The following is a 21137-nucleotide window of genomic DNA, read 5'->3' on the forward strand; positions in this document are numbered from 1 at the left end:
ATAAACCTGTTGGACTATAACCTGGTGTTGTGAGATTTTTAACTTTGTGTATATCAGTCATTTCTATCAGCCCTTCTGGAGAACCAGTCCTTTAATATATATACACTAACTCTTTGTGTACATGAGTCATTTATACCAGCCGTTTGTGTATACCAGTTCTTAAAATACCAGTTCTTCATGTACATGAGTCCTTTATACTGTCTTTTTGAGTACACCAGTAAGTTGTACTGATTGTTAGTGAATACCAGCCATTTCTGCATATCTGCAGCTGTGTTAAACATGTATATATATGTGAAAAACACCTCAGGTAATGGTGCAGATCCATGTTGTTTTTCGTGGTGCACCTGAGGATTGAATTTCAGACTGATCACTTGGAATGGTTCACACCAGCCTGTAAGGTTTCACCATTACACAGTGAGGTCAGGTCATTCATCAAATGTTTCAATTAAGTCATTCCACATTTATCAGAAATGGAAAAGTAGAACTTAGTTAATATAATGCAAAAATGTCTCCTTCACTTCAAGTGTTAATAAATTCTGCCAGTATCCCAAACTTGAAAAACCATTTGTATATCTGACCCAGACTTGGAAGGATTCATTATCATATTCATTATCATTTGGGTGGCACGGTGGCACAGTGGTTAGCACTGCTGCCTCACAGTGCCAGAGACCCAGGTTCAATTCCTGCCTCAAGCAACTGTCTGTGTGGAGTTTGCACATTCTCCCCGTGTCTGTGTGGGTTTCCTCCGGATGCTCCGGTTTCCTCCCACAGTCCAAAAATGTGCAGGTCAGGTGAATTGGCCATTCTAAATTGCCCGCAGTGTTAGGTGAAGGGGTAAATGTAGGGGAATGGGTGTGGGTGGGTTGCTCTTCGGAGAGTCGGTGTGGACTTGTTGGGCCGAAGGGCCTGTTTCCACACTGTAAGTAATCTAATAGAGTCACAGAGCATGGAAACTCGTCCATGCTAATCAGATTTCTTGAACTGAACTAGTCTCATTTACCCACGCTTGGCCCTTATCCCTCTAAACCTTTCCTATTCATGTATCTGTCCAAGTGTCTTTTAAATGTTAAATCTACCACTTCCTCTGGCAACACATTCCGTACATGCATCACCCTCTTAGGTGCCTTTTAAATCTTTCCACTCTCACCTTAAATCTAAGCCCTCTGGTTTTGGACGCCCCTACCCTGGATAAAAGACCTTGCCTATTCACTTACCTATGGCCCTCATGATTATCACAGCTCAGTTCACCTGGGATATACATCATGTTTGTAACAACTTACTTTGAAACCTTGAGGTCCTATTTCTCCCCTGTCACCACGGTTTCCTTTCACTCCATCACTGCCATCCTTCCCCGGTATTCCCTGTTAAAGATCCGCACGTGGGAAACAAAGTTAGTGCAGCTAATAAGAGACACCAGTACAGTCTTCTTGACAAAAACCGAACAAACAGGTTCTGAGGAAGGGTCACTCAACCCGAAACGTTAACTCTGATTTCTCTCCACAGATGCTGCAAGACCCGCTGAGCACCATGTACAGTCTTCTTTGTCCTCTGTCTGACAGTGAGCGACTCACAATCATGAGTTGGCTGGATAGAGCAGATCCTGAGAGGTTACTGCTACTCATATAAGGAACAAGAACAAGAGGGCATAGATTTGAAGTGATCTATGAAAGAAACAAGGGCCAAGTGAGGAAAACTTTTTCACTCACTTTTCAATCAATTGAATGGACCTCTCTAATTTCAAATCTAATGTTGATCTTCTGGTTTTGGCAGAAGGAGTGCTTCCACACCACTCCCATCTTTGTAGGTGACATGGTGGCTCAGTGGTTAGCACCGGTGCCTCACAGTGCTAGGGACCTGGGTTCAGTTCCAGCCTTGGACGACTGTCTGTGTGGAGTTTACACATTCTCCCCGTGTCTGCATGGGTTTCCTCTGGTTTCCTCCCATGGTCCAAAGATATGCAGGCCAGGTGAATTGGCCATGCTAAATTGCCCATAATGTTAGGTGCATTAGACAGGGGTAAGTACAAGGTAGGGGAATGGGTCTGGGTGGGTTACTCATTGGAGAGTCAGTGTGGACTTGTTGGGCCGAAGGGCCTGTTTCTATACTGTTGGGAATTTAATCTAATATTGCATTTGTGCAGCTGTAACCTTGTGTGCCTTGCTCTGCCCTATGATCCGTACGTCTTTGTTTGCTATGATCTGCCTGTACTCCTCACAAAACAAAACTTTTCACTGTACTTAGGTTCATGTGACTACAATAAATCAAATCAAATCAATATCAGTTAAAATCAGAGGAGATCCAAAGATTGCTCCCCATCGGTTAAGATTCAATGTCGCACTAAGGGACCCAATATTTGAAGTTGTAATGATCATCCTGATAGCCCAACACATGGAGAAGATGTTTCCACTAGTAGGAGAGACTAGGACCCAAGGGCATAGCCTCAAAGTGAAGGGACGACCCTTTAGAACTAAAATAAGGAGGAATTTCTTCAGCCAGAGAATGGTCAACCTGTGGAGCTCATTGTTGTGTAGGACAGTGGCAGCCAAGTCACTGAGTGTATTTAAGACAGATAGACAGGTTCTTGATGAGTGAGGGGATCAGTGGTGAGAGGAAGACAACAGGAGAATGGGGTTGAGAAACATATCATCCCATGATCAAATTACCTGGGGAACCAGCAAGTTCGAAAGACGAGAGAGATTTTTGTTTGAGAGGGACTTACTTAAAGGCTGGAAGGAAAGCCATAAAGAGACCAAAACAATTTTGCTACAGCATAAGTAATAAATTTAGATTGAAACAAAACTCAGATTAAGTGGAATATGAAGGATTTGATGAAAAGTGCGTCAAAACAAGTAAGAGAAAATGGCACAGGTAACTGAAGGAAAATGCACCAAACTATACAGATCAAAACTATCAGTGCTTCCATTTATGTTGTTGGATTCAAAATCCAAGTCATTGAATGTATTTAAGACAGAGATAGATAGATTATTGATTAGTAAGAGGGTCAATGGTTACAGGGAGAAGGCAGAAGAAGAATGGGGTTGAGAAACATATCATCCCATGATCAAATGGCAGAGCAGACTGGATGGGCTGAATGGCCTCATTTCACTCCTATATCTATATATCTTGACACAGTAAATCCGAAATGAATCTTTCTGTTTGTGTTTGGGAATGAGGGCAGGCTGGTATGGATTGTTCTTCAGCTGAATGATCTGAACAGTCACAGCTGGTTTGATTGCTCTCCATTTCTGTCTAGCCCCTGATAACCTTTCACCCCTCTGTTTATCACGAATCCATCGACCTCTGCCTTAAAACCTATACAAAGACGCCAGTTCCACCATCTCTTGAGGAAGGAGGTTCCAAAGGCTCATGGTGTTCTGTGAGATAGAAACAATCCCCCTCCCCATCTCTGTTTGAACTAGGTGACCCAGATTTGTTTTTTTGAGTTCTAGCTTCTCCCAGAAAAAGGAAACGTCCTCTCCACTTGCACCTAGTCAATGTAGGAGGTAACTGCTTCATTCTGTGCGGGGCTGGGTGAGATCACAGGGTTGGATGGTGGGGAGGAATGGGTCAGAGGCCCGAGCAGAAGCCTTCACTCCCCACCCATCACTGCCCCAGTTGTGTATACGATTGGGGGACCTGGAGGTCACCTTTCACCTCAGCAGGCACATCTCCCTGGCTTCACCACCAGGTCAGGCAGCATCCAAAGAGCAAGAGAGTCAACGTTTGAGCATGGGCTCTTCCTGATAAAGGACTCTCCTGCTCCTCGGATGCTGCCTGACCAGCTGTGCTTTTCCAGCATCACACTTTTTTGACTCTGATCTCCGGCATCTGCAGTCGTCACTTTCTCCCGGTTTCACCATTAGGAAATCAACCATTCTGCTCCCCTGCCGGGTCAACAGGTGTTGGGTTAAGAGCTTTAACTAACTATTAACGACCAGTTAAAGCCCACAATTGGTGGTGAGTCAGAAAGGTGACACATGGACCTTCTTGTCTAGAATTTAATCGTTGCAGGGAAGGGGGTGAATATCTCACTGGGACCAGGCCCTCCAAAAATCGTGTCCTCCTTAGAGCAGAGAAGACTGAGAGTTGATTTGTTGGAGCTGTTCAAAATTCTGAACGTTTTCAACACGGATAATGAAATAAAATCTTTCCACAGGCAGGAGACAACCTGACGTTAGTGACTGGCAACAGACGAGTGATTTTTTTTAAGCAGCACAATGTAATGTGGAACGCACTGTCTGAGAGGGAAGTGGAATCAGATCTGATAACTTTCAAAAGGGAACGAGACAGATACTTAAAACAAAAGAAAATGATGTGCAGGGCTATGGGAAATAACGAGTGGGTCTAACAGGGCAGCTGTTTTGAGGAGTAAATTATTGCAGATGCTGGAATCTGTATTGAAAATAACAAATGCTGGAGGTCACAGTGGGTCAGGCAATGTCCATAGAGAGAGAGAGAGAGAGAGAGAGACCAAGCTAACGTTTCGAGTCTAGATGACTTTTCATCAGGGCTGATATGGAGTGCGGAGGGGGCAGCATTTACACAATAGTTGGGATGTTGGAGTGCTGGGGGAGAAAGGATGTGGATTAAGTGATTGGAATGTGAGAATGGCAGAGCAGTGGTGTGTCTAACTGCCACATGGGAAAGAACAGACAGTCACAAAGGGGTAGGGGGGGTGTGAGAGGAGAGAAGGTGACAGAGAATGTAACGACCAAAGCTAAAAAAGGGAAGAAATGGGTTCACAATTTGAAGATGTTGAACTCAATACTGAACCCCCTCCACACTTCACACCAGCTCTGAGGAAGAGTCATTGAGACTCGAAATATTAGCTTGTTCTCTCTGCGGCTGCTGCCTGACCCATTGTGATCTCCAGCATTTTTCATTTTCAGCTCTTTTGAGGAGTTAGTTTGAGAACTTTTGGAATGGAATACAGGCCCTCCCTTCTAGACTGTGTTGACTGTGAGTTAGATGGTCACGATGAGTCAGGAGATGGCTTAACTTGCGTTTTATTGCACTTTCCTGACAAGTATGTCAAAGGGAGCCAAGTGTAAATGCCTGAATTAGGGAAATTGATGAGCCAACTGATCACATCTTTAAGCAGCGATAGAGACTGAGACATTGCTGAGTGTGTAGTGAATAGGAAGGAACAATGCAAAACTTACCAGTTTCCCAGGTTGGCCTGGCTCACCTGCCTCACCCTGGCAAAAGAAACAAAATTTCATTAAGGTTTAGGACCTGTGCAGAGTTTTTTTAGTTACTGATGTTCCCCAGTTGTATTTAAAAGCAGAAAAAGAATGTCAGTGAGGTATTCAGCCTGAGCAAAGGCCACAGCCAAAACTGTCCAACCTCATTTAATATCCCAAGGTAAGAGATCAGGCCAAGTCCAAAAGGGCAGGAGGCAACGCAAAAGCAAAATAAATTACCTGGGGAAACACCAAGTTCGGCAGACGAGAGGTGTGTTATCCTGAGAGGGGCTTACATAAAAGACTGAACAGAAGGCCATAAGGAGGCCAAATGATTTCGCTACAGCATGAGCAATGAAGTTAAATTGAAACAAAGCCCAGAATAAGTGCAGTGTGAAGATGTGACAAAAAAGGTAACAGTAAGTGACACAGGCAAGTAAATGAAAGTACAACATACTATACATTTCAAAACTACTATACATTTCAAAACAGCGCTCTGAAAGCTTGTGATTTTAAATAAACTGGTTGGACCTGATGTTGGGTGACTTCTGACTTTATCCTCTCTCTCAAGCATTAATTCTGGCCTCTGGATGACGTATCTAGTAACATCACCACAATGTTACCATCCCACATGGGAGATACAACTGGCTTTTTTTCCTCATGGTTCAGATCATTTTACAGTTTCACTGTAAATTGTTGGACCATTTTGCAAAGGTAACACCATTAATTCACCTCAATTTCTCCCACAATTTCTGGACCTTGCTTTGTGACTTATTTCCAGCTGCAACATTTATCCCGGAGAGTGGGAGAACCACAATGTTGTCCATGTTGGTTTGATTTTCAGCGCTGACCAAGGAGAGGATTTTCCTATGCAGGCGTTAGTGAACCATTAAACCATGTACAGTCTTCAAAGACTGAAGTCCAGGTCATGCTCTGCACCCTTAACTCAATCCTAAAAGACAAGCTTCATCATCTTATAGTTTTGCTGAATAAGTGCAAGAGAATACAACCTTTTGTCCACCTGCACCTCTGGCGCCGGGGAAGCCCGTTGAACCTTTGTCTCCTTGTTCTCCTTTGGGTCCCTAAACAGAAAGGAATAAAACAAACACAACCCTTAGATCAGGAACCCAATCGAACCTGCAGTTACTATCAGCATTGATGCACCATAGAAAGTATCCTATTTGGGTGCATCACAGTGTGGTTTGGTAACTCTTCTGGCCCAAGACCACAAGAAACTACAGAGAGTTGGAAACACAGCCCAGTCCATCATACAAACCCAGCCTTCCATCCATTGACTCCATTTACACTTCCCACTGCCTCGGGGAAGCAATTAACATCATCTCAGACTCCTCCCATTCCGCTTATATTCTCTTACACCCTCTTCTATCGGGCAGAAGATAGAAATGTTTGTATACACGTACCAACAGATTCAAGAACAGCTTTGTCTGTTATCAGGCTTCTGAATGGACCTCTTTATTATTAATGTTGATCTGTCACTGCACCTTTTCAGCAGCTGTATTACTGTATAATGCACTCTGTTCTGTTACCCTGATGTACTCTGTATAGTATGATCTGCCTGTACAGCAAGTTAAGACAACACTTTTCATTGTACCTCAGTACACGTGACAGTAATAAATCAAATCAAAATCATTGCTCATCTTCTGGAGCATTTTGACCTCAAGGATTCAGATTTTTTTAAAAAAGGAAGGGGCACTGGTTGATCTGAAAAGGGAACAGAAACTCACCATTAGGTATTCACTCAAACGCTGTGGGTGAGGCAGTGGTTTTTGCATTGGATTCCACAGAAGAAGCACCAACACTAAAGGGATCAGCTGGAATAACCCACAGATTTGAGGTTACATGACACTTATGATTGAAAGTGGCCGGTGTGTCTTTGCTTGGCTAGCCATCTACATATCCATGCACCCTAAACACATGCTCCTTTCTTCATTGTCACTGTCAGTAGCAGGGATATGAGACCACACTCACCAGCCAAGTGCACTACAGCAGATTTTGCTACTGTCGACACCTTTACTCCCAGGGACTACAACGGTTCAAAAAGGCAGCTGACCACCACCTTCTCAAGGGGGAATTGGAGAAGGGCGATAAATGCTGAGCTCGCCAGCGATGCCCACATACCACAAGTGAATAAAAGCAAACTGTTACATAATTCACACTTCCATTCCAAATCCCCAGGTTTGAGTGTTTGAATGACCAGGTGATGTTAGAATGAGAGTCTGTCTATGTCTGACGTGCTGTTGTGCATCGTGACCTGCTTCTCATACTCACCCTCAGCATGTGGCATCACTTCATTTCCTGCTCACCTTTGGTTGCTCTGAGATGTGGGTGGAGGTAACCTGCTTTCTGAACCATCACTGACAGTTCCTGTGGCTTGTTATGCCGTTCCAGGAGGCAGGTCAGAGTCGGTGTGGGACGGGAGTTACATTTAGCCCTAGAACAGTTTAAAATGATGGGATTTTTTTTCCCTCAAGCAGGTGAATGGACCAGATGGGATCCATTATGACAATCCATTCATGACTATTTTTACAAAAAGTAGTCATAGTGATAACCCTTAATTTATTTATTGATAGATATTTGAACAGTAAAGGAATTAAGGGTTATGGTGAGCGGGCGGGTTCGTGTAGCTGAGTCCAGGATAATGCCAGACATGATATTATTGAATGGTGGAGCGGGCTCGATGGGCCAGATGGTCTACTCCTGTTTCTTACATTCTTATGATCTACAACAGGGCTGGTCATAGTCATCGAGATGTACAGCACAGAAACAGACCCTTCGGTCCAACCCATCCATGCCGACCAGATATCCCAACCCAATCTAGTCCTACCTGCCAGCAACCGGCCCATATCCCTCCAAATTCTTCCTATTCATATACCCATCCAAATGCCTTTTAAATGCTGCAATTGTAGCAGACTCCACCACATCCTCTGGCAGCTCATTCCATACACACTTCACCCTTCGTGTGAAAAAGTTGCCCCTTAGGTCTCTTTTATATCTTTCCCCTCTCACCCTAAACCTATGCCCTCTAGTTCTGGACTCCCCCATCCCAGGGAAAAGACTTTGTCTATTTACCCTATCCATGCCCCTCATGATTTTATAAACCTCTATAAGGTCACCCCCTCAGCTGGACCTCTGCTCATTCTCTACAACTTGAATCCTTGCAGTTTCAGCTTTGGTTTTGGAGCTCGCATTGTCAATTTCAAGATGTCCGACACAGTCAGTTATTCTTTTTCTCCCTCTTGGTTTACCTCACTCTAATCTTCCTCCGGTCACCTCCACCGGCAAATCCTCGTGCCGAAGGATATGGCCAGTCCAGCCTTGCAGCCTTTTCTCGGTGATCTTCACCAAGGGCGTTTTGTCCTTCCCCATCCTGAGAGAATCTCTTCATTGCTCTCATGTTCTGTCCAAACTGACCCCCTCTGCCCGTCTACTGACCCTCATTTCACCACCTTCAAGTCTTCAGGGATCCCGAAATGTCTATGTTTGACAAGATGTTCCGAATCACTGGCCCTTGAGTAAACTCCCTCATTGAGATTGCTACTCATTCCAAGGCTGAGGAATTGCTTTTGTGTGGAGAATTGATTTGTTGTCAGTGTTATTTACATTCTGATTTCCTATGGGCAATAATCATCTTCTGATAAGGGACTTCAATTGTGAAACTTGCTCTGCTATAGTCCATTTATCTTGATCTCTGCTTTCCCAGCATGACTTATTTTTCCCCAATTGCCACAACTTTCATCTTGGTTTACACTAAGTTTCACTCTGTAAGCTTTCATCACTTGCTGCTCATTGGTATACTTTTGTTCTTAATTGCTTTCTGGGGCATGTGACTCACTGCAGAGGCTAGTCCTGAGAACTCAGTGGCTTGTGGGTTTCAGAGGGCAGTTAAGTAATAGGCACGTTGCTGGGGGTCTGAACCCACATTAGGTCAGACCAGGTAAGGAAGGCAGATTTCCGATTTCCCTCTCTCTCGAGGGCTTTTGCAACAATTGTTGACAGTCGTCATGGTCTCTATAGATATTTTCTGATCAGCTTGTTCAGAGAAGTTGTTACACATATGATGGAACTGGAACTTGAGCTCCTGTCACAGAGGGGCGCTACCACTGTAGCACAAGAACCATGTTTTATACTGCAGATTTACAAATTGAATTTAAACTGCATCACTGCTGTGGTAGGATTTGAACCCTTGCCCCCTAGGACCTTACCTAATCCAGTGACATTAGCACTGCACCACCGTCTCATCCTGGCAATCTTGATCTACTGTGCAAATCACTCGGGTCCAGGAGAAAGTGAGGATTGCAGATGCTGAGATTAGAATCTAGAGTGTGGTGCTGAAAAAGCACAACAGGTCAGGCAGTATCCGAGGAGCAGGAGAATTGACATTTTGGGCTGGAGCCCTTTATCAGGAATGAGGAAGGACGCTGGCCCGAAACGTCGATTTTCCTGCTCCTCGGATGCTGCCTGACCGGCTGTGCTTTTCCAGCACCACACTCTTGAATTGAATTGAATTTATTGTCACATGTACCAAGGCACAGTGAAAAGCTTTGTCTTGCGAGCAATACAGGCAGCTCACAGAGTTAAGTCGCATAGATAAGTAAATAATAGGTAAATAGCGGCAAAAACAAAACACAGGTACAGGCGATTGTTAAGAGTTTGCGAGTCCATTTGGTATTCTTACAAAAGTAGGATAGAAACTGTTTTGAAGCTGTCTGGTGCATGTGTTCAAGCTTCTGTACCTTCTCCCCAATGGGAAGAGGTTGTAGAAAAACATTGCCAGGGTGGGATGGATCTTTGAGAATGCTGTTGGCCTTTCCTTGACAGTGGGCCTGGTTGATGGATTCTATAGATGGGAGGGTGGCCTTTGTGATCGTCTGGGCTGAGTTCGCCACTCTCTGTAATCGTTTCTGACTCGCGAAACCACTAGGGTCTGTTTATCTACCAATCTCACCACTTCCACCAATTGATGTTCATCTGCTGCTTCTTCTCGTGCGATAGTACACAGCCTTGTCTCATTCCATGTTCGATTACACCAGGTTTAGTTTCACCAAATACTGATTAAGGCAAGATGCCCAGTGAGTAGTTACAACCATGTATTTATGTGTCCAATTAATTCTGCTCACCTCCAACGCTTCCAACAGCACTGACATCAGAAATTTGTTTTTTAATTTATGAAAATGGAATTCCAATTCTCAATGTGCCCTGTGTGGCGGTGTGGGTGGGATTTGAACTCTCGTTCTCTGGAACACAAATCCAGTTAAGGTGCAGGAGAAACATGTACCTTCTCTCCCCGTGGTCCCTCTTCTCCTTTCATTCCTTTCGGACCTTCACTTCCTTTCTGGCCACGCTCCCCCTGTAAGAGACCAACACCAGCTTTCAACAGAATCCCAAGTGTACCTCTCCCCCTTTGCCCAGCCAACCCTGCAAAATCTGTTTGTTTCTCTCATGGACAGGCCTGAGAATGTTGTTCCTTACGGACTCTCCTTTGATTCCTTTGAGTCCAGGCATTCCAGGGACAGTCAGTGCTTCCCCCTGTATGACGGAACAGAAGACAGTCTCTCAGGACTCAATAACATGAAACTGCAGCACATACAATAGCAAGAGCAAAGGCTTTATTGACCTGAGATATTGTAAATGTTTCTTTCAACTCTTTGTTCCGAATTCAGGAAAAGGGGGGGGTTGGCACTGGGTTTTGACCTATGCCTAATTTGTGCGGTTGATAACAACAGTAAACTCATTGACAAGACATTAGCAGAATGAACGAGTGTAGGTAATAGATGGGGTTGAAGATAGAGAGGTGAGATGTACTGAACTGAGCTTTGAGTTGACATATAGTCTGGTCCAGATGGATCAGACATCAGGCTGCTGTCAGATATGGAGATAATAGATGGACTTAATCTCCCAACCTTCCTCATTGGAAAGTGGCAAATATGAGTCTCGTGTTCAAGATGGTGTGGTAGGGTGTCCCTTGCATTTACAGCTGGTCAGTGTAACACCAATGGTCGGCCAGGTTTTAGATACAACATTATTGGTGCGCAATGAGTATAGTTATTTGTTCTTTTGTAGAGCAGTATAGTCGTTGGTTTATTATTGTTGTTGTTTTTGTTGTTATAATGTTATATTTTCATATTTTTGTAATATTATAATTCTGTAAAAGAAATTTCACTAAAATATTAAAATAAACACACACACAAAGACTGATGTTAGATTAACAAAGAGGGAATCAGCATGGGTCTCTGTTAAAAGCATTGAATTAGTGCATTTTTTTGATGAAGTTACATGACAGCTTAGAGGGAATATTAATGGTGAAGAAAAAAATAACTTAAGGACTACAAGTCCTGGAAAAGAGATGCATTATTAGACTGTGGTTACTATATGGTGATGCTCCCAAGGACCATACTTTCTTATTTTTACATAAATTAACATGGCTAGAAAAATACACATTTTCCCAAAGCTTTCCATTTGGCACTCATGAGGACAATTTTCAAGATAAAAACAATGTAAAGGGGAAGCTACCCTTCCTGATTGAATGAGAAGACAGTGCTGATTGGCTAGCAAGTGGACTCTGATTGGTAGCATTATTGTTATGGAGAATGCACCAGATAGATGATAACTGACAGTTAACTGCCAAGCTTTGTTTAAATTTAATCCAGACACGTTGACCCTGATTGGTCAAGGCACGGCCCGAGAGAAACTAACCAGAGAATGGCTGTCATCTGTTTTCTTGATTTGAAACAGATGCAATGCGTGCAAACTACACAGTCTGACACATGAATATGCATAGCTGCCTGTAAGCGCAGGTGTGCCACTTCACAATCCTGTCTGAATAACCAACACCCAAACTCATTGCCAGGCCTAAGTCTATCACTCTTAGTCCTTAAGAGTGCTCAGTATACCTTAGATTATCCTGAGGTGGTAAGGTATCTCAACATTCTGAACAACAGCTGAAGCTCGCTGTTACTAAGAAGCAGCAGCACAGGTACGTTTTGACATTATCAGGATTCTGCAAGGAAGTCCTGTCTATCTCAACGAATACGTAATGTGGTCTACAAATTTCAGTGCCTGTGTGATGCCATTTGTGTAGGCCACATGGATCGTACCAATGTGAATATCCCTTCTGGCTGTATGCAACAAGGAAGATACTGACCAAGCCCAATCAGCCCATATTTCCAAAGCACAGAGACCAGAAAGGTACCAGGTGTGCGGATACACGTTGAGTGTGGAGAAGCTGGGATTGTTCTCCTTCGAGAAAAGAAAGGTCCGACAGAGGCATACTTGCTCATGGCAGGCTTGGATAAACTGGATGAAGAAATTAGCTGATGGCACAAGGACTACGGGACACAGGTTTCTGGCAAGAGATGCAGACAGCTTGTGAGAAATAACTTTTCTTGGGCACACCAACTTGTGATGACCCAAAGCTTGCTGCCTGCGAGTGGGATGGAAGTGGAGATGTTCACTGATTTCGAAAGGAAACTTGAGGCAAAGAGAACTGCAGAGCCATCGGGAAACTGCAGGGGACTGGGATCGAATAGATGCATGATAGAGGGCTAGCACAGAATTAATGGGCCGAATGACTTCACCATAAACAATGACGCTACAACCTAAGTCAGATATCCCAGCTGCAAAATAAAGTTCCCTGTAATTTGTTCCAGCAACAATATAAATTTATATAGAACCTTTTAATACACCAATGCATGCCACAGGAGGAAATGTCAAGTGAAATTTGGACCACACAGGAGATATTAGAGCTGGTAATTAAAAGTTTGACGATAAAGTTTGGAATGGGATTAGTTTGCAAAGGGATTTGACTAGCCAAAGCCTGATTCTTGTGCGTAGTAGATAAATGTGAGGAGCAAGACTGGGAGATGCTCAAGTTGGCGCTGAATTAAAAACATTTCATGCAATTTGCCCGCATTCAATACAGCTCTCACAAACCTTCTCTCCTTTCTGCCCAACTGGTCCAGCATCGCCCTACAAAACAAAATGGGTTCTTAGTGCAAGCATAGCTTTCCTTCTGTCTACCTTAAAAATGCATGCCCTGCGCCACCTGCAAGCCAGTGGCTTCAGGGTGCACCATCCACAGAACACAATGCCAACCCTGGGCATCCAGAGACGGTGGGCAACAGGATGTCCTCTGAAGCCCTTCTTGTACCAGAGCCTCCTGAAGCCACCCCAACTCTCCATGACCCCCACCTCATGGGAATCAAAGAAAAGACCCACCTTCTCACCATTGGATCCAGAGAGGAGTGAGCATTGACTGATGGTCTTTAGGACCCAGAAGATGCCAGGCTCCGATTGGCTGGCAGTTTCAGGTCAGCCAAGGAGCCAATATCGAGGTTTCTGATAGGCTGAAATATACTTGCTGAAATCCACAGGTTGGCACGGGATTGGTTTGGTTTTTTTTCAGTGATGAGGATAAGAATTAGTCAATACCCAATACACACATTTATCCCTCCACCCCTGAGGCTCCCAGTCTCATTCCTGATGAAGGGCTTTTGCCCAAAACATCAATTTTCCTGCTCCTCGGATGCTGTCTGACCTGCTGTGCTTTTCCAGCACCACTCTAATCTTGACACCCACTTCCTCCCCACCCTCAGATGTTCAGCACTTCAGGGTGGGTGGGACATGGGTGGATGGGGAGAAGTACATCTTTAATTCGATAAGATTCCAAGCTGCAGCCTCAGGTGGGATTAGCTGCAACAGAGGCATAGAGATCTATAGCACAGAAAAAGGCGCTTTGGCCCATCGAGGCAGTGCTAGTCAGAATCAACCACCTCACTGTTCTAATCACATTTTCTAGAACTTGACCCATTGCCTTGCATCATAAGTGCACAATTAAATATTTCATAGAGTTCCTATAGTGCAGAAAGTGGCCTTTCACCCATTGAGTCTGCACCGATCCTCTGAACACTGCCCACCCTAGTCCTGGAACCCCGCATTTCCCATAGCTAACCCACCTAACCTGCACATCCTCAGACACTACAGGGGAATTTCCCATGGCCAACACACCCTAACCTGCACATCTTTGGCCTGTGGGATGCAACTGGAGCGCCTGGAAGGAACCCATGCAGGAGGATGCGCAAACTGCATACAGACTGTCGGCCGAGGGTGGAATTGAACCCAGGTCCCTGACGCTGTGCGGCAGCAAGGGGATTTCTGCCTCTACCACCCCAACAGGCAGTGAGTTCCAGATTCCCAACACCTTCTGGTTGGAAAAAAAATGTCCTCACTTTCTGTTTAAACCTCCTTCCTGTTTACCTCACATTAATGACCCTGCTTATTGATCCCTCCATCAAGGGGAGAACTTTCTTCCTCTCTGCCCTCTCCATGCCTCTCAAGCATACACTAAGGAAAACAATGCTAATTTGGTCCAATCTCTCTTCCTAACTAAAACCCTCCCGTGCAGGCTGCATCCTGGCAAATCTCCTCTGCCCTCTGTCCATTGTGATCATGCCCACAAAGACTATGGGACCCCAAATGGAACTTTAACATGACACTGATTGCTCTGTACAGCCTGACCCATTCTACCAGTCATAGACATTGTTTTGTTAAATTATTACATGAGTCCAGGGGTCCAACTCTGAGCCCCTCTCAATCTCAGTTCTTGCCATTCTCCTCCCTTCCCCTGACTGGCCTGAAGCCTCTGCCTTTGTCGCATCTGAGAAATCCCACTGTAAATTGCCATGTCAACATTTTTTTTATTTTTGGAAGGTCACAACATAATTGCTGTCTCTGGCCACTATGTGGCTCCACAGTGTGAATTTGCTTTTCTAAAGCAACATCGAGGGCCGAACGGCCTGTACTGCACTGTAATGGTCTATGTTCTATGTTCTAAAATACTGTCTCCAAAATCCCTTCGCCACTGTCACCTCCTCGATTGCCACGAAGTGTGTGGTGGAGCTCTGTCAAACAGACTTACTTTGATTCCAGTTTCTCCCCGACTACCAGGAAGCCCCTGACAAAATAACAAAATACAGATTAAAAAAGAACTTCAGGGAGGCAAATCAAACTCTCGTGAAAAGTTCATTAAAGTAGAGAGGTAGTTACAGGTAGTCCTCGTTCTCCTGTCAACCCCGGTCTTCCATCTTCACCCTAAGGCACCAACGAGAACGTGAAGTGAGTAAGACTTTGGTCAAAGCATGAGAAGAGACAAAGAAAGACCTGCATTTATCTAGCATCTTTCACAAGTACAGGATGTCTATGGGCACATTTTACAGTGAGAGGAGAGGAATTTAAAAAAGACATGAAGGGCAATTTTTTTTACACAGAGGGTGGTTCATGTGTGGAATGAGGAAGTGGTGGATGTGGGCACAATTGCAACATTTAAAAGACATTTGGATAAGTTCATGGAAAGGAAAGGTTTGGAGAGATATGGGCCAGGAGCAGGCAGTTGGGACGAGTTTAGTTTGGGATTACATTCGGCATGGACTGGTTGGACCAAAGGGTCTGTTTCCATGCCGTATAACTCTACGTTCTAAAGTACATAATAGCCAATGAGTTAGCACTGAAGTGAAGTCACTTGCTGTTGTGTAGGAAGTGTGGCAGCCAATTTGTGCACAGCAAGATCCCACAAACAGCAAGGTGAGTTTTGGGTGATTCCCAACTCAGCGACAAATATTGGCCAGGATTCTAGAGATAACTCACTCGATCATGTAACGGAGACGGCACAGAAAGGCTGGAGTTTCACATTTAATCTGAAAGACGGTGCTCCAATACAGCAGCACACATTCAATACTGTGCTGGGGATCCAGGCAAAATGTTACACCCAAATCTCTGGAGTGGGGCTTGAACCCAAGGCTCTCTGATTCAGAAATGAGAATACCGCCACCAAGCCTGAAGTGGACACAATTCGTAAACTCCTCTCAGGCAATAAATCTCACCACAGAGCCTTCATGTTTGATCCTGTGACAGAACATGCACTGGGCCCAGTGCCTATGGTGTTCCTTTCCTCAAGAGCCTGACAGTGACCACGAGCATTCCAGCAGTTTGTCAGAGTTAGAGGAAAGGTCCAGTGGGAAATAAGGAATACCGGGAAGAGAGGAATAGATTACCTTTTCTTTCTCCTTTCGTGTGGTGTGGGTGATACAAGTGAGGCCAGGCTTTGATGCCCATCCCTAATTGAGGGCAAATAAGAATCAACCTTCAAAATGATGTGGAGGAGCCTGTGTTGGACTGGGGTGGACAAAGTTAAACATCACACAACACCAGGTTATAGTCCAACAGGTTATTTGGAAGCACTAGCTTTCGGAGCTCTGCTCCTTCATAAGGAGGTTGTTCACCCCTTTTAGCCCTCCTAATTCCTTGTTTAAGTTATTTTCCATTTTCTTGATATTCCTTCGGGGTCTTGTCTCATTTCAAGTCAGCATTTATGGTTATTCCCCAACTGCTCTTGAGATGCAACTGAGATGGTACTGCAGCATCAACTATGGTACAGTGGTCATGTCACTTCACATCAGAGGTCCCTGCAGGAGTGGGATTAGACTGTGCACCCTTCTAGCCTCAGCTGGAACATGTAAGTGGGGACTCACAACGGGATACTCCATGAGGACATTGTTGATTTGGAAGTGATTCCTTACCCGAGGTCCTGGATCTCCTCTTTCTCCTCTCGGTCCGGGCACTCCTATCCCTGTTTCACCCTGAACAGGAAAAACAGGCTGATCAGATGGAAAGAAGGAGAAGAGGAATGAAGCTGTAGTGAAGATTAGGTTCTGGTTCTTACCTTGGCACCTTGTAACCCAGGTGGTCCTGGCAAACCCTGAATAAAATATTCACATTTTCAGTTCATCAGATCTTGGTTTTAATCCCTCGCTTGTTTCATTTAGATCACATTGTATTAAATATCAAGGCTGGAAATATCCCTGATCCCTTCCACTGCTCTGGCCATAATGAAGTCAGGATTCTATCCTCATTACCGGTGTCCCCAACACAGGAAGGCTGGTATTTTTTCTGCGATGCCCAGAGATTAATATTAATACCCAACTTTCTCCATACATTTTATAGGAATATCATTTACATGGCGGCTTTCAGGACATTTCAAAGCGCTTTACCAAAGTTGAAGAAGTACATTTTATTGTAGCAACCAAATTGTACATAGCAAGATCCCACAAACACAATCAGACTGACTGTTTAGCAATACTGGCCAAAGGACTACTTTTAAAGACTTCTGTTAATTTATGGGTATCACTGGCTGGGCCAGCATTTATTGCCTGATTAGATTAGATTAGATTCCCTACAGTGTGGAAACAGGCTCTTCAGCCCAACCAGTCCACACCGACCCTCCGAAGAGCAACCCACCCAGACCTACTTCGCTGTGTCTAATGCACCTAACACTATGGGCAATTTAGCATGGCCAATTCACCTGACCTGCACATCTTTGAACTACAGGAGGAAATCGGAGCACCCTGAGGAAACCCACGCAGACACAGGGAGAATGTACAAACTCCACATGGACAGGCAACCAAGGCTGGGATCGAACCTGGAATCCTGGTGCTGTGAGGCAGCAGTGCTAACCATTGAGCCATCGTGCTGCCCCAACTGTCCCAATGCCTGTCCCTAATTGGCCTGGAGAAGGTGGAAGTGAGCTGCCTTCTTGAACCATTGCAGTCTGAGAGGTGTCTGAATCCACACAATGTTCTTAGGGAGGGAATTCCAGGACTTTGACCCAGCAACAGTGAAGGAACAGTGATATATTTCCAAGTCAGGATGATGAACTTGCAGGGGGTGGTGTTCCCATGCGTCTGCTTGCCCTTGTCCTTCGAGATGAAAGTGGTCATAGATTTAAAAGGTGTTCCCTAAGTGTCTTGGGAAAGTTTCTGCAGAGCATCTCATAGATGGTATAGACTGCTGCTACTGAGCGTTGGTGATGGAGGGACTGGATAATGATCATTGTGCCAATCAAGTGGGCTGCACTGTCCGCAGTTCACTAAGATGACCACTTATTCTGTTAATAGCATGTTAGTCTTTACATCCAACATGAGGACAGGTCAGTTTGGTCATGTTGATGTTTATGTGCTGTAGGTTCTATGTAATATTGGTCTGCACTTGACATATGTCACCATGGACTTTCTCTCTGTCGCCACTGTATCCCGAGAATGGGTTCGAGCCATTGCTTTATCTTCTTAGACTAATGGGGCATATTTTTTAACTTGAGAGGAGAAAGATTTAAAAAAGACATAAGGGGCAACCTTTTTACACAGACAGCGGTGTATGTATGGAATGGACTGCCAGAGAAAGCTGTGAATGCAGGTACACTTACAACAATTTAAAAACATTTGGACAGGTACATGAATAGGAAAGGTTTGGAGGCATATGGGCTAAGTGCAGGCAGGTGGGATTAGTTTAGTTTGGTTGGCACGGACCGGTTTCTCTGCTGTTTGACAGATGGGAACTCGTTCAATGTCCAACACAGAAGAGTGCGCCTCCAATAGTGCAGGACTCCCTGCATTCATGCCCCAGAGACTATGGCCAAAGTCATGTGATCTGGTTTCTAGACTGGCGTTCAACCCACAATCATCTGACAGGTCAGGATCCCAATATTGTCCCACAGGAACAATCAATCTGTTCAGAGATGCAATCACACAATTCCGGAGCAGTTAGGACTTGTACCCAGCTCATGGGTAGGGACAATGCCACTGCACCACTCGAGTCTATGGATCTAGTATAAACACACAATAACGTTGGCTGCTGTTAACTGACCTGTAATCCAGGAAGTCCAGGTGGTCCTGGTGGTCCAGTTGCTCCATCTCTCCCTGGAAATCCAGGAGCACCCTGAAAGAACAGAATGCCATTAAAAGAATAATAACTGGATTATAAAAAGATGGTTTTAAATTCCTGGATAAAACTGCACTTGAATTAGGTGGGAAGGTTTAACCAGGAGGACTCCTGCTCCTGTTCACTGAGTGAGTGCGATGGTCTGGATGTTGCCAAGGTCAGGACCAGTCGTAAACAAAATCAACAGATCTGGCAGCATGTGTAGAGAGAAAGCAGAGCTAACATCTCGGGTCCAGTAAGTTTTCTTCAGAACTGATTATGGCCACGAAAAGGTTGGTATAGAACATAGTACAGCACAGTACAGGCCCTTCAGCCCTCGATGTTGCACCAACCTGTGGAACCAATCTGAAGCTCGTTTATCTTAGACTAGTCCATTTTCATCCATATGCCTAGCCAATAACCATTTAAATGCCCTTAAACTTGGCGAGTATACTACTGTTGTATAATGCTGAAGATGGATGGAGGGGAGGGTTAAACGATAGATGGAGATGGAGCCCAGAGAGAGAAAGAACAATAATTTGGCAGACAGCTACTCATGGGGACCATCAGTGGTTGACAATGGGTTGTTATGCCTCAGGTGTATCATGCACACCCCATAGTCTGCACTCTGTCTAAACTTGCACAGAGTGACAGTGCCCATTATGGACCCATTGCTACCAGCCTCATGCCATGTCAATGCTCCTTCTGTCCCATCTGTGTAACCTCAGGAGGAACTGGAAGTGGGGCTCCTGAATTGGGATGCTTAGGTCAGGGTCAAATGGGGGTCACAACCTCACACTGTCACCCGAGTGGTGATTTTCCCCAAATGGATCTCAGAGGCTTGAGTTACAGGGAGAGGTTGGAAAGGACATTTTTTCTTTAGAGGATATGAGACTGGGGTGGGGTCTTACAGAAGTGTATAAGATCATGAGAGGCATGGATAGGGTGAATGCACCATTTTTCCTAGGGTTGGGGAAAAGAGGACTAGAAGGCATAAGGTTAGAGGGGAAAGACTAAAAGAGAACCTGAGGGGCAACATTTTAACACAGAGGGTGGTACACATATGGTATAAGCTCCCAGCGGAAATGGTTGAGCGGGTACGTAAACAACACTTAAAAGGCATTTGGACAAATACATGGATAGGAAAGGTTAAGGAAGATATGGGCCAAGTGGAGGGAAATGGGGTCAAAATGGATGGACATTTTGGTCTGCGTGGACCAGGTTGGGCCAAAGAGCCTGTCTCCGTGCTGTAGGACTCTATAACTCATCGTCCGGGAGAGAAGCTCTCAAAGCTGCAGGCCCAGTACCATCCAGTGCTATAAGATGCAAGGTGTTTGCCCTTTCATGTCTGGGTGGGGTGAGGGGCACAGTAAATAGGGGTCTGCGTGGCGCACCTCAATCTTAATGCAGCCTCAAGTTGTAGAAAATTGATTGGTCAGGGACGGATGGTGTGGGCAAATGGCACGATTGGAATTTACATGCCACTCCCCCACCTCTGTGATTGCTCCTTGTGACCAAACCAGAAAACGTCGGAGCAGAAGTGGGCCATTCAGCCCATCAGCTCTGTCGTTCAATGACATCATGGCTGATCTGATTACCCTCAACTCCATTTTCCTGCCTTTTCCCCATGGTAGACTACTGCAAAAAATACGGAGGAATGGCACTGAGGGTGAGTTGGAGGTTTGGATTAGGAGTTGGCTGGCTGGAAGAAGACAGAGGGTAGTAGTTGATGGCAAAGGTTCATCTTGGAGTGCCGTCACTAGCAGTGTTCTGCAAGGATCTGTTTTGGGACCATTGCTGTTTGTCATTTTTATAAATGACCTGGAGGAGGGGTTAGAAGGCTGGGCAAGTTTGCGGATGATACGAAAGTCGGAGGAGTTGTAGACAGTGAGGAAGGATATGGCAGGCTACAGCGGGATATAGATAAGCTGCAGAACTGGGCAGAAAGGTGGCAAATGGAGTTCAATGTAGCTAAGTGTGAGGTGATTCACTTTGGTAAGAGTAACAAAAAGATGGGGTACTGGGCTAACGGGCGGATATTGGTAGTGTGGATGAGCAGAGGGACCTTGGTGTCCATGTACACAGATCTCTGAAAGTTGCCACCCAGGTAAATAGTGCGGTGAAGAAGGCATATGGCGTACTAGCTTTTATTGGTAGAGGAATTGAGTTCCAGAGCCCTGAGGTCATGTT

The 21137-nt window shown here is 44.9% G+C and overlaps 1 protein-coding gene across 1 annotated transcript in view; it reads right to left on the minus strand.

Annotated features, from left to right (window-relative positions):
- The window catches only part of LOC122559237 (collagen alpha-1(VII) chain-like), a 262907-nt gene that overhangs the window by 7556 nt on the left and 234214 nt on the right, over positions 1-21137 (minus strand). The window contains exons 85-95 of the mRNA XM_043708618.1: positions 18894-18965; positions 16918-16953; positions 16775-16834; positions 15246-15290; positions 15118-15153; positions 13134-13169; positions 10674-10730; positions 10480-10551; positions 6194-6265; positions 5163-5198; positions 1281-1361 (exon numbers count right to left, since the gene is read on the minus strand). Of these exons, the coding sequence (XP_043564553.1) occupies positions 1281-1361; positions 5163-5198; positions 6194-6265; positions 10480-10551; positions 10674-10730; positions 13134-13169; positions 15118-15153; positions 15246-15290; positions 16775-16834; positions 16918-16953; positions 18894-18965 (603 nt within the window). The remainder of the gene's footprint in view (positions 1-1280; positions 1362-5162; positions 5199-6193; positions 6266-10479; positions 10552-10673; positions 10731-13133; positions 13170-15117; positions 15154-15245; positions 15291-16774; positions 16835-16917; positions 16954-18893; positions 18966-21137) is intronic.

This window comes from Chiloscyllium plagiosum, chromosome 18, assembly GCF_004010195.1.
Source record: "Chiloscyllium plagiosum isolate BGI_BamShark_2017 chromosome 18, ASM401019v2, whole genome shotgun sequence".
Classification (NCBI taxonomy): domain Eukaryota; kingdom Metazoa; phylum Chordata; class Chondrichthyes; order Orectolobiformes; family Hemiscylliidae; genus Chiloscyllium; species Chiloscyllium plagiosum.